The 13,390-nt window shown below is 54.8% G+C and overlaps 1 protein-coding gene across 5 annotated transcripts in view; it reads left to right on the top strand.

Moving 5' to 3' along the window:
* The window catches only part of PNPLA7 (patatin like domain 7, lysophospholipase), a 207,482-nt gene extending 199,081 nt beyond the window's left edge, over nucleotides 1-8,401 (top strand). For all 5 annotated transcript variants that reach the window (XM_075324460.1, XM_075324462.1, XM_075324461.1 and 2 more), the window contains 3 exons: nucleotides 2,029-2,113; nucleotides 4,396-4,505; nucleotides 6,701-8,401. In XM_075324460.1, the coding sequence (XP_075180575.1) occupies nucleotides 2,029-2,113; nucleotides 4,396-4,505; nucleotides 6,701-6,778 (273 nt within the window). In that variant the 3' untranslated portion in view covers nucleotides 6,779-8,401. The remainder of the gene's footprint in view (nucleotides 1-2,028; nucleotides 2,114-4,395; nucleotides 4,506-6,700) is intronic.
* Nucleotides 8,402-13,390: the final 4,989 nt, after the last annotated feature.

Genomic DNA, 13,390 nt, shown 5'->3' with positions numbered 1-13,390 from the left:
AGTTATATTCTTGTACATAGGGGCAGTATTATAGTAGTTATATTCTTGTATATAGGGGGTAGTATTATAGTAGTTATATTCTTGTACATAGGGGCAGTATTATAGTAGTTATATTCTTGTCCATAGGGGACAGTATTATAGTAGTTATATTCTTCTACATAGGGGCAGTATTATAGTAGTTATATTCTTGTACATAGGAGCAGTATTATAGTAGTTATATTCTTGTATATAGGGGCAGTATTATAGTAGTTATATTCTTGTATATAGGGGGTAGTATTATAGTAGTTATATTCTTGTACATAGGAGCAGTATTATGGTAGTTATAATCTTGTACATAGGGGCAGTATTATAGTAGTTATATTCTTGTACATAGGGGGCAGTATTATAGTAGTTATATTCTTGTACATAGGGGCAGTATTATAGTAGTTATATTCTTGTATATAGGGGGTAGTATTATAGTAGTTATATTCTTGTACATAGGGGCAGTATTATAGTAGTTATATTCTTGTCCATAGGGGACAGTATTATAGTAGTTATATTCTTCTACATAGGGGCAGTATTATAGTAGTTATATTCTTGTACATAGGAGCAGTATTATAGTAGTTATATTCTTGTATATAGGGGCAGTATTATAGTAGTTATATTCTTGTATATAGGGGGTAGTATTATAGTAGTTATATTCTTGTACATAGGAGCAGTATTATGGTAGTTATAATCTTGTATATAGGGGCAGTATTATAGTAGTTATATTCTTGTACATAGGGGCAGTATTATAGTAGTTATATTCTTGTACATAGGGGCAGTATTATAGTTACAGCTTTGTCCAGGACTGTAGTCTCTCCGATCACCTGCAGCGGTCGCAGTATTTGATTTATTCTGTGACCATTCGCTTCCTCCTCGGCGCAGAGTGTGAACGCTCCAATCTGACATAAGGAAACGTAATTGCAGAGTTCGGGGGCGATCGATGCCCCATTTTCAGGAGCGCCGGATGTGGTAGACATTCAGCCCATTGACTTGATTTCATTAGGCCGGTGACATTTCTCGGCTTGCGGTGCGCGATTCCTTCCAAGGTAAGAGGAAAGTTGCAGCTTTTCTTATCGATGCCGCGGCTGTGATCTGCGGGGGGTGACTGGGACACAGAAACCTGAGTGTGGAGACAAAATGTCAGGATTGCAGCCCCCTGCGGCCTCTGCCCCCGTCACTACAGATCGTCCTCGTGCAGCTGAGGGCTCTGATACAGGGGGATTTATTGTTATGTGACCCGTGTGCGGCATTTTTCACACATTTTGTTTTTTCCTTTGTCCTAATTGCGCACGTTAAGAAAAACAAAAGTGTGAGAACGCAGTGACCTTGATATCGACTGAGAGTAGTTGAGGGGTCCGCGCTCTCGGCCTGTAACACCCTGTATTCATCACTTCTAGCCGGAAACCTAGAGACCCCCAGAGATGTAGGACTGGGTTTATTAATTAGGATTAGTATAAAGCTAATATTTAAAGGGGACGCACCCCACAATGTATTAAACCGGATTGTCTGTATCCACCTATACACCTGCCGAACTACCAGCATTGTACATCGGGGTCCAGGGTCATAACGTTAAAAGTAAAGTTGAACGGATCAGCCATAATCCGTGTCCGACGGATCCGGATCGAGTTGCCGCCGAAGTCCGGATCCGATCTGGAATCCGTGCCCATGTAAATCAATAGGGAGTTGGATGGGGGTGAGGGGGGCAAGGAGAGAGAGAGAGTGTGAGAGGGAGAGATCGTGTACCCCGAATTCCGGGTACTGGTCGGACTCGGATCGGTTCCTTGAACCGTGCGGATCCGGATTTTGCAGATCCGGGTCCGCTCAACCCTAGTTAAAACCCATCAAGGATGTGACCCGGTTTTCTGGCTGCTGTCTTCGGCTCGGAGCGATGTCACGTGTAGATTTTGCCCTCTATTTTCAGTGGAATCACTAAGTGCATGGCTCAGAATAGCGCCGCTCGGTGCGACATCAGCCGGTCTGACGCCTGTTACTCTTTATCCACAGCTCAACACTTGCCCCAACGCCTCTTTCACGGATTTGGCCGAAATCGTGTCCAGGATAGAACCTGTTAAAACCGCTGTCGTGGATGGTAAGTTCCTCCTACAAGAGCTGTGAGCGGAGCTCGGGGCGCACGGTGCTGTCCACAGGGCACTAGTTTACAGGAGGAAGGTGCAGAAAATGAGTAATATACCATATTTTCCAGGTTATAAGACACACATTTTTTCCCCTAATCTGGTGGTAAAATAGGGGTGTGTCTTACTATCCGGATTTGGCTTACTGGGGTGGCGGAGCGTGGTCATAGGAGGCAGGGTCGGCGATACAGATGGCTTGGGGGAGCAGTGGAGCGGCTCAAGAGGGTCACAGGACGGGGTCTCAGTATCGGGTGCATTGATCTGACTGGTGACTTCATTGAATCGCCAGCAGTGACACAATGGACTTCAAGGAAATGGCGGCACGAGCGTGCGCAGATTGACGTGAAATCCTCTCTGCGCATGTGCCGCCTCCACGGCCATTTTCTTGGAGTCCATCTCGTCAACCACAGGTGATTCAGCGGAGTCAGATCAAAGGCCCCTGCCACCGAGACACATCTTGTGACCCTCCTGTGTCGCTCCACTGAAGTTACATGCCCGAAGCCCACTGGCAGATCAGTCGTGCCCACCACCATGACACCCATGAGCCCACAATATCACCAACTCTCCTGAGCTGCTACACCCCCTCCTCTGAGCCTGCAGCATCGCTGACCCTCCTGAGCCGCAACACCCCCTCCTTCGAGCCCGCAGCATCGCTGACCCTCCTGAGCCACAACACCCCCTCCTTCGAGCCCGCAGCATCGCTGACCCTCCTGAGCCACAACACCCCCTCCTCCGAGCCCTCAGCATCACTGACCCTCCTGAGCCGCAACACCCCTTTTCCCGAGCCCGCAGCATCTCTGAGCCGCATTATCCCCTCCTCTGAGCCCGCAGCATCGCTGACCCTGCGTCCTGTGACCTTCCTGAGCCGCCCCCCTTGGTGAGCATTAGGATTTAGATGCAGGATTATAAGACGGAATCTCATTTTAACATTAAAAATAGTTTTTTCCTATTTTCCCCTCTAAGTTTGGGGGGCGTCCTATAATCCAGTGCGTCTTATAAAACGAAAAATCTGCTAATTATTACCACGCTGAATCCCTGAAATGCCGGTCATAATTCTACCTGCCGGCCGCTTACCATACGGCAGATGGGAAATGATTGAGTCTTACTTGTAATTTATGGCGCTAAGTCCCCGCTCGTTGTGGGTTTATAGAAGCCGCTGACACTGATTGACGACCTTCTCTGTATGAACATGGCCGTACGATCTGTCCGTCACCGAGCGGCTCCACCCTGAGACTCATAAACCCCAGAGCGAGCAGGAATCTGAATCAATAAGCGGTGCTGAATTTATCACTACGCAAATGTCAGCCATCGATCTGCTCTGGAGCAACTTGTCGGCAGAAAGGAGAATGTCGAGGACCCCATAAGTTGTGGCCCCCTAGTTGATGTCTGGCAGAGATGCTGGGAGTTGTAGTGTTGTAACAGCTGGAGGGGCGCGGTGTGAACGGTGCCAAAACTAGGGCCCCATTGCTTTCATCTGGATTTCCGATGACTTGTGTAGCCGGCAGATTGAGTAGATACCCCCGGGGTATCGCTGCGGCCACCCCTGCAGGTGAGGGTCCGGCTCACTCCATCCACACCCATTCATCTCACTCTGTGTTCGTGCAGGGTACGTCTGGTCCTGAAGGGGTTACCCGGTTCCTCTGACATCCATGACACCGGACTATACAGCTAAGAAGTTAATTATTGTAATTATCCGCTATTTGCCACCAGTCACACAGACAGAAGAAGCGGCGGTGGGCGTTTAGGAAAGCTCGCTGCCGAAACCGAAGCCGCGTGATCATGACACGAGCCGCCAGCTCGACGCCACATCACAGACAATAAGGGGTTAATATGGTGGCAGCATTATTGAACCCCATAATGGTTGGGGGGGACTATTGGTTCTAAGGAATCAATTATTAATGAAGTCACTGACACAAGAAATAAGGGGGGAGTGACTGTTGAGAGTGGGGGAGGATTGTTCACACGCGGCCCCCGACCTCCTGCTGCAGATTCCCATCAATACCAGTCAGTCCTGTACATCTCTCTGCACCCTGTGTTCTTGGGGTTCCGGGGAACCCCTTTACCCTCACGCCGCTGATAATTGGATGAAGCCGTTCACCTCTGTTCTCCGTTTCCTGCCCATCCATTCCATAATGGAGATATCTCCTCACCTTGTCACGTGCGGGGCTGAGTCAGACCCGGGCTCGGATATTCCCGCAGCCTCGGAGCCGGCCACATATAATAAATGTTTGTCTTGCAGATGAATCCGATTATCAGACGGAATATGAAGAGGAAGATCTCTCAGACTCGAAAAAAGAGGATTATCTAAATTTCCTGAGCACCCAGAACAATGACGAGGTCACCGATAGTGTAAGTAGATGGAGGGGAGGGGGCACTCGGGACATGGAGGGGGGGCGCTCGGGACATGGAGGGGGGGGGGGGCGCTCGGGACATGGAGGGGGGGGGGCGCTCGGGACATGGAGGGGGGGGCGCTCGGGACATGGAGGGGGGGGCGCTCGGGACATGGAGGGGGGGGGCGCTCGGGACATGGAGGGGGGGGCGCTCGGGACATGGAGGGGGGGGGGCGCTCGGGACATGGAGGGGGGGGGGGCGCTCGGGACATGGAGGGGGGGGGCGCTCGGGACATGGAGGGGGGGGGCGCTCGGGACATGGAGGGGGGGGCGCTCGGGACATGGGGGGGGGGCGCTCGGGACATGGAGGGGGGGGGCGCTCGGGAGATGGAGGGGGGCGCTCGGGAGATGGATGGGGGGGGCGCTCGGGAGATGGATGGGGGGGGCGCTCGGGAGATGGATGGGGGGGGCGCTCGGGAGATGGATGGGGGGGGCGCTCGGGAGATGGATGGGGGGGCGCTCGGGAGATGGATGGGGGGGGCGCTCGGGAGATGGATGGGAGGGACGCTCGGTAGATGGAGGGGACGCTCGGTAGATGGAGGGGACGCTCGGTAGATGGAGGGGACGCTCGGTAGATGGAGGCGGGACGCTCGGTAGATGGAGGGGACGCTCGGTAGATGGAGGGGACGCTCGGTAGATGGAGGCGGGATGCTCGGTAGATGGAGGGGACGCTCGGTAGATGGAGGGGACGCTCGGTAGATGGAGGGGACGCTCGGTAGATGGAGGCGGGACGCTCGGTAGATGGAGGGGACGTTCGGTAGATGGAGGCGGGACGCTCGGTAGATGGAGGGGACGCTCGGTAGATGGAGGGGACGTTCGGTAGATGGAGGCGGGACGCTCGGTAGATGGAGGCGGGACGCTCGGTAGATGGAGGGGACGCTCGGTAGATGGAGGGGACGCTCGGTAGATGGAGGGGACGCTCGGTAGATGGAGGGGACGTTCGGTAGATGGAGGCGGGACGCTCGGTAGATGGAGGCGGGACGCTCGGTAGATGGAGGGGACGTTCGGTAGATGGAGGCGGGACGCTCGGTAGATGGAGGGGACGTTCGGTAGATGGAGGCGGGACGCTCGGTAGATGGAGGGGGGACACTCACGTGTACAATGATGAGGTCACTGATAGTGTAAGGAGATGGAGGCGACGCTCGGTAGATGGAGGGGACGCTCGGTAGATGGAGGGGACGCTCGGTAGATGGAGGCGGGACACTCGGTAGATGGAGGCGGGACGCTCGGTAGATGGAGGCGGGACGCTCGGTAGATGGAGGCGGGACGCTCGGTAGATGGAGGCGGGACGCTCGGTAGATGGAGGCGGGACGCTCGGTAGATGGAGGGGACGCTCGGTAGATGGAGGGGATGCTCGGTAGATGGAGGCGGGATGCTCGGTAGATGGAGGGGACGCTCGGTAGATGGAGGGGACGTTCGGTAGATGGAGGCGGGACGCTCGGTAGATGGAGGGGACGTTCGGTAGATGGAGGGGACGCTCGGTAGATGGAGGGGACGTTCGGTAGATGGAGGCGGGACGCTCGGTAGATGGAGGCGGGACGCTCGGTAGATGGAGGGGACGCTCGGTAGATGGAGGGGACGTTCGGTAGATGGAGGCGGGACGCTCGGTAGATGGAGGGGACGTTCGGTAGATGGAGGCGGGACGCTCGGTAGATGGAGGGGGGACACTCACGTGTACAATGATGAGGTCACTGATAGTGTAAGGAGATGGAGGCGACGCTCGGTAGATGGAGGGTACGCTCGGTAGATGGAGGTGACGCTCGGTAGATGGAGGGGACGCTTGTGTATGCGGATCAGCAGTGGATCCTTCTCCACGCGACTCCGCAGTGGATATTCTCCCCTCTATTCCTGCCATTTTAATGGCAATGATTGATTGCTCAGGAGTGTTCAGGGGATATTCTATACTGTGTAATGGCTGTGTCTGCCCGTGCAGGGACATGGGCTGGGGAGGAGTCTGCGCTGTCCTGGTCCAGTCTCCTGCCCCATCTGATGGACGTCTCTGCTGATTGGTCAGATGGGGCAGTACCTAGTGAGGCTCACGCCCGGGCCCTAATCCATGCATTATGCTCGCAGCCTGCAGACGCACTGTCACACGCCGCTCTCTTAGAGAGTGTAAGCTTTCAGACAATATAATATCATGACTCTCCTCTACAGGATGAAGACGCAGAGATGGACGTCCGGCAGCGATCAGTACGATGGCACCCGGCAGACAAGACGCCAGAAAACAGCTGAGATGGTTAAAGGCTGAGAGATGCTGACTCTTCCCCGCAGCCTCGGGGCCTCTGCTTAGTGCGGACCTAGCTGTAGTTATCCCCCCGCAGCATGTGGGGACCGGCGGAGCCAATAACAGATGCAATATAACTCCTAGCAAGTGCTGGCGACCCGATCTCCTCACCTCCCGGACAGAACCAAGCCTTAAGGAGCCTCCAAACCCAGTGTGTACTCGGATCTATAAGGGAGGAGACAATAGATCTCTGCTTCATCCCTGGAGCTCCTGCCCGAGGGCATTAACCTACAACCCGGGGGTCAGACTTGGTGTTTTGGTGTTTGTGTGTCCTTTATGCCAGCAGGGGCCCGGGGAAACAATCAGCGGGGAGGGTATTCTGGAATCCCAGCCCTCTGCCATCTTATTAAATCCAAAAATCTACCTTTACTTAAAGGGACGGCATAGCATCTGTTACTATAGATATTTTTTTCATTTGGGGGGGGGGGGGGGAGATTAAATAATATGCAAGTTGTGCAGAGATGATGCAGTTTTATGATCATTAATCCCCGATGTGTAAGTGCCTATATGGCCAGGGGCAAGGTTTGATTTTAATAATGGTTGATTGAAAGACTGTGACCGAGGCTGCAGGATGCCGGCTGTATTACACCGCTGCCCCCGGAGATGCCGGCTGTATTACACTGCTAGGCACAGCCGACGCCGGCTGTATTACACTGCTGGCCACCACTGCCCCTGGAGACGCCGGCTGTATTACACTGCTGGCCACCACTGCCCCCGGAAACGCCGGCTGTATTACACTGCTGGGCACCGCTGCCCCCGGAGACGCCGGCTGTATTACACTGCTGGGCACCGCTGCCCCTGGAGACACCGGCTGTATTACACTGCTGGGCACCACTGCCCCCGGAGATGCTGACTGTATTACACTGCTGGGCACCGCTGCCCCCGGAGATGCCGGCTGTATTACACTGCTGGGCACCGCTGCCCCTGGAGATGCCGGCTGTATTACACCGCTGCCCCCCGAGACGCCGGCTGTATTACACTGCTGGGCACCGCTGCCCCCGGAGACGCCGGCTGTATTACACTGCTGGGCACCGCTGCCCCCGGAGACGCCGGCTGTATTACTTCTGGGCACCGGAGACGCCGGCTGTATTACACTGCTGGGCACCGCTGCCCCCGGAGACGCCGGCTGTATTACACTGCTGGGCACCGCTGCTCCCGGAGACGCCGGCTGTATTACACTGCTGGGCACCGCTGCCCCCGGAGACGTTGGCTGTATTACACTGCTGGGCACCGCTGCTCCTGGAGACGCCGGCTGTATTACACTGCTGGGCACCGCTGCCCCCGGAGACGCCGGCTGTATAACTTCTGGGCACCGCTGCCCCCGGAGACGCCGTCTTTCGGGGCTCCTGTACTTGTAGGTTCGGGGTTCTGCCTCCCACACTCGCTGATTTGCACATGTAACGTAGGTGTATTTATTGCAGATGTGACGGCCGGACTCGTGTGCGCTCCGGCCCCTCACTCGCTTATCACACTGTGCCTAGATTTTCTTACAGGGGTCTCTGCAAGTCCCACTTAGGAAATAGCCGACATTCTATTAAATGACTAATATAAAAAAAAATGTTCTTTCTCCTTCTTCTGCTTTTATGTTTTCTTTTTCTGGATTTTGGTGCTTAGACATGACTCTAGCTGGACTTACGTGGTATTTCTTCGGCGCTCTATTGGGAGACCCAGACGATTGGGTGTATAGCACTGCCTCCGGAGGCCACACAAAGCAATTACACTTAAAAGTGTAAGGCCCCTCCCCTTCTGGCTATACACCCCCAGTGGGATCACTGGCTCACCAGTTTTCGGCTTTGTGCGAAGGAGGTCAGACATCCACGCATAGCTCCACTGTTTAGTCAGCAGTAGCTGCTGACTATATCGGATGGAAGAAAAGAGGGCCCATACTAGGGCCCCCAGCATGCTCCCTTCTCACCCCACCGGTGGTTTGTAAGGTTGAGGTACCTATTGCTGGTACGGCGGCTGGAGCCCACATGCTGTTTTCCTTCCCCATCCCCCTGAGGGGCTCTGAGGAAGTGGGATCTTACCGGCCCCAAAGCCCTGAGGCCGGGCTCCATCCACAGACCCATTGAACCTGCTGGATGTGGAGCGGGAGTGCCGTTCAGGGACATGGCCCTGCACCATTCAGGTACTCTGTGTCCCCGTACACACAGGCACAGCACACTCCAGACTTGCTGGGTGTGCTAGTGCGCCGGGGGACAGTAAAGGGTTACAGTCACTGCAGCCTAGCTGAGTGACTTTATTTATTGGGAACTACCGCGCCGGACGCTCCGTGAGCGGCGGCGCGGCTGGGACTTGTAGTGCGCCGGGGACTTAGCGCCGACCGCGCTTTTACGGCGGCGGCGCTCATAAATCCAGTCCCCGGCTTTTGCGGCCTAACTCAGCTTCGTTCCCGCCCCCACCCTGTCAATCAGGGTAGGGGAGAGACGCTGTACACTCAGCAGCGCCGAGGGCTGGAGCCTTATTTACATGCTCCAGCCCTCTCACTGGACACTGTGGGACGCCAGGTTTCCCGCTCTGACTCGGGGCACGCCCACGGCCCGCCCCTACTCACACGAGCTGGGGAAGGACGCCGGCAGCCATTCCTGCAGCCCGAGCTGGGAGAACGGACTCTGGGCAACCAACAGGAATGGGGCGACCACACACCCGCTTATAGGCGGGCGGTAAGCGGCACCTGGGGTGCTGACACTAAATACCGCAGTTTTGTCTATTTGTATTTAAGTACACTGCATAGGTCGCTATTTCGGGCTATATGCCCTCTTAGATGGCGACACATCAGCAGCAGGAAAGCATGGGTGCTACGGCACAGGCTTTCTATGCTGCTTGTATTGCACGTACTGAAGTGTTCAGGTGTATTTATGCTTGTATGCTGTACACTGCACTGTACGGTCACTAGTCTTGGCTATATTCGCCATAGAATGGCTAGACTACAGCAGCAGAAAAGCAAGGGTGCTGAGGCACAGGTTTTTTTCTATGCTGCTTGTATTGCAGGTGTTGCAGTGTTCATTTGTACTTATGCTTGTATGCTATACATTGCACTGTACGGTCGCCATTCTTGGCTCTATAAGTCGGCAGCAGCATATAAGCAACACAGGCTTTCGATGCTGTTTTTGCTGCATGTGATACTGTTCCACGGCACTGCTCCCCATTGGGTGCAATGCTCCCCTGTAGCACTTGGTCAGCCGGGGTCTCTACTTGACGTGGCCAAAAGAACCACCTCTCAACCCTGTCCAAGGACAGGGACGGAGTTGCAATGGGATAGAGACTTGCAGTCCGGACAGGCCATGGGCAATCTGGATCATTGCTCCCTGGCCACCCTCACTTGGATTAAAAATCGGTGCTCCGGGGGGGTCCCAGGAGGCTCTCTGTATGATGAGGTAGACGTAGCTCATCAGGACTTTGATCCTGACACCGCTCTCACTCCGGATACGCCGGATGGTGACGCCATAAGGAATGATCCTATAGCGTCCATCAATGGAATGTTGGATCTTTTCTCCCTCAGCTCCCCCAGCGGAGGAGTCAGCTTCACAGCAGGAGAAGTCCCATTTCAAACTCAAACGTATAGTGAGTAGTGTTCTGGCCACGCTGACTTCAGAGAAGCAGTCCAGAAACACCACGCTTACCAGATAAGCGTTTTCTCCAAACGTATTAAGGATACACGTTATCCTTTTCCCCCTGACGTGGTCAGGCGTTGGACCCAGGGTCCAAAGGTGGATTCTCCAATCTCCAGGCTTGCGGCTAGAGCCACAGTTGCAGTGGAGATGGGACTTCACTTACAGATGCCATTGACAGACAGATGGACTCTGGTTGAAATCTGTCTGTGAGGCTATCGGCGTGTCGGTTGCTCCGGCATTCACAGCCGTATGGGCACCCTAAGCTTTTCAGCTGTTCTTGTGCAGCTGGTCTTGAGCACAAGTACATCTGTGCCGCAGGGGCGTCCGTAACCTCGCAATGTCTGCATTGCGACTTACCCTATTAATGCTGTCCTGGAAGGACAGCCGAGGTTTCGGTCCTTCCCAGGCTCGGGCAGGTCCCAATTGTCCTCGTCCAAAAGGGCTGAAAAGCCTCAGAGGGGCTCAGCTGCCGGCCGGGCTCAATCACGCCCAAGGAAGGCAGTCGGAGGAACCGCTACCAAGGCGGTCTCCTCATGACTCTCAGCTCTCTCATCTTTCCGCATCCGCGGTTGATGGCAGACTCGCTCGCCTTTGGCGACATTTAGCTGCCACAGGTCACAGACCGGTGGGTGAGGGACAGTGTGCCCACGTGCACAGGACAGAGTTCTGTTCTCGTCCTCCGACTCGATTCTTCAGAACGTCCCCACATCCCCACCGAGCAGATGCTCTTCTGCAGGCAGAAGGAGTGGTAATCCCGGTTCCTCTTCAGGAACAAGACACGGTTTTCCTCCAATCTGGTTGTGGTGCCAAACAAGGATGGCTCTTTCCGTTCCGTTCTGGACCTAAAACTGCTCAACAAGCACGTGGAGGCCAGGCGGTTCCGGATGATACCCTCCGCTCCGTCATTGCCTCAATGTCTCAAGGAAATTTCCTAGCATCAATAGACAGCTAAGATGCTTATCTCCACGTGCCGATTGCTACAGAGCACCAATGTTTTCCTACATTTCGTGATAGGAAACGACCAGCTTCAGTTCGTAGCTCTGCCATTCGGGCTGGCGACAGCCCCACGGGTGTTCGCCAAGGTCATGACGGCAGTGGTAGCAGTCTTGCACTCACAGGGACACTCTGTGATCCCTTACTTGGACGATATACTTGTCAAGGCACCCTCTCAACAGGCATGCCAACTCAGCCTGAATGTTGCGCTGGAGACTCTCCAGACATTCGGGTGGATCATCAACTTCTCAAAGTCAAACCTGTCACGACCCAATCACTAACGTATCTTGGCATGGAGTTTCATACCCTCTCAGCGGTAGTGAAGCTTCCGCTGGACAAGCAGCGGTCACTACAGACTGGGGTGCAGACTCTCCTTAAAGGTCAGTCGCACTTCTTAAGACGCCTCATGCACTTCCTCGGGAAGATAGTGGCGGCAATGGAGGCGGTTCCGTTTGCGCAGTTTCATCTGCGTTCACTTCAATGGGACATTCTCCGCCAATGAGACGGGAAAACATCCCTGTACAGGAAAGTATCCCTTTCACAGACGGCAAGGACTCTCTGCAATGGTGGCTTCTTCCCACCTCATTATCACAGGGAAGATCCTTCCTACCACCGTCTTGGGCGGTGGTCACGACAGACGCGAGTCTGTCAGGGTGGGGAGCGTTTTTCTCCACCACAGGGCTCAGGGTCCGTGGACTCAGCAGGAGTCCACCCTTCAGATCAATGTTCTGGTAATCAGAGCAGTGTATCTTGCCCTACTAGCCTTCCAGCAGTGGCTGGAAAGAAAGCAGATCCGAATTCAATCGGACAAGTCCACAGCGGTGGCATACATCAATCACCAAGGGGGGGACACGCAGTCGGCAAGCCTTCCAGGAAGTCCGGCGGATTCTGATGTGGGTGGATGCCACGGCCTCCACCATATCCGCAGTTCACATCCCCGGCGTAGAAAACTGGGAGGCAGACTTCCTCAGTCGCCAGGGCATGGACGCAGGGGAATGGTCCCTTCACCCGGACGTGTTTCAGGAAATCTGTCGCCGCTGGGGAAGGCCGGACGTCGACCTAATGGCGCCCCGGCACAACAACAAGGTCCCAACCTTCATGGCACGGTCTCGCGATCAAAGAGCGCTGGCGGCAGACGCCCTAGCGCAAGATTGGTCGCAGTTCCGGCTCCCTTATGTGTTTCCACCTCTGGCACCCTTGCCTAGAGTGCTACGCAAGATCAGATCCGATTGCAGCCGCGTCATACTCGTCGCCCCAGACTGGCCGAGGAGGGCGTGGTATCCGGATCTGTGGCAGCTCACGGTCGGCCAACCGTGGGCACTACCAGACCGACCAGACTTACTGTCCCAAGGGCCGTTTTTTTCCATCGGAATTCCGCGGCCCTGAATCTGACTGTGTGGCCATTGAGTCCTGGATCCTAGCGTCTTCAGGATTATTCCACGGGGTCGTTGCCACCATGAGACAGGCTAGGAAGCCCACGTCCGCTAAGAACCACAGAACGTGGAGGATATTCTTATCCTGGTGCTCTGCTCAGGGAGTGTCTCCCTGGCCATTTGCATTGCCTACCTTTCTTTCTTTCCTGCTATCTGGGTTAGAAAAAGGTTTGGCGCTCGGCTCCCTTAAAGGTCAGGTATCGGCGCTATTCGTCTTTTTTCAGAGGCGTTTGGCACGCCTTCCTATGGTGCGCACGTTCCTACAGGGGGTTTGCCATATCGTTCCCCCGTGCAAGCGGCCGTTAGATCCATGGGATCTGAACAGGGTACTATGCCCTCCAGAAGCCGCCCTTCGAGCCTCTGAGGGAGGTTTTCACTTTCTAGACTATCCCAGAACGTGGTTTTTCTGGTAGCGATCACATCTCTTCGGAGAGTGTCTGAGCTGGCAGCGCTGTCATCCAAGACTCCCTTCCTGGTCTTCCACCAGGACAAGGTAGTGCTGCGCCCCATTCAGGAGTTT

This window comes from Anomaloglossus baeobatrachus, chromosome 9 (assembly GCF_048569485.1).
Source record: "Anomaloglossus baeobatrachus isolate aAnoBae1 chromosome 9, aAnoBae1.hap1, whole genome shotgun sequence".
Taxonomy (NCBI): domain Eukaryota; kingdom Metazoa; phylum Chordata; class Amphibia; order Anura; family Aromobatidae; genus Anomaloglossus; species Anomaloglossus baeobatrachus.
Note: the sequence above shows the minus strand (reverse complement) of the source record. Positions and strands in the feature narration are given on the sequence as shown.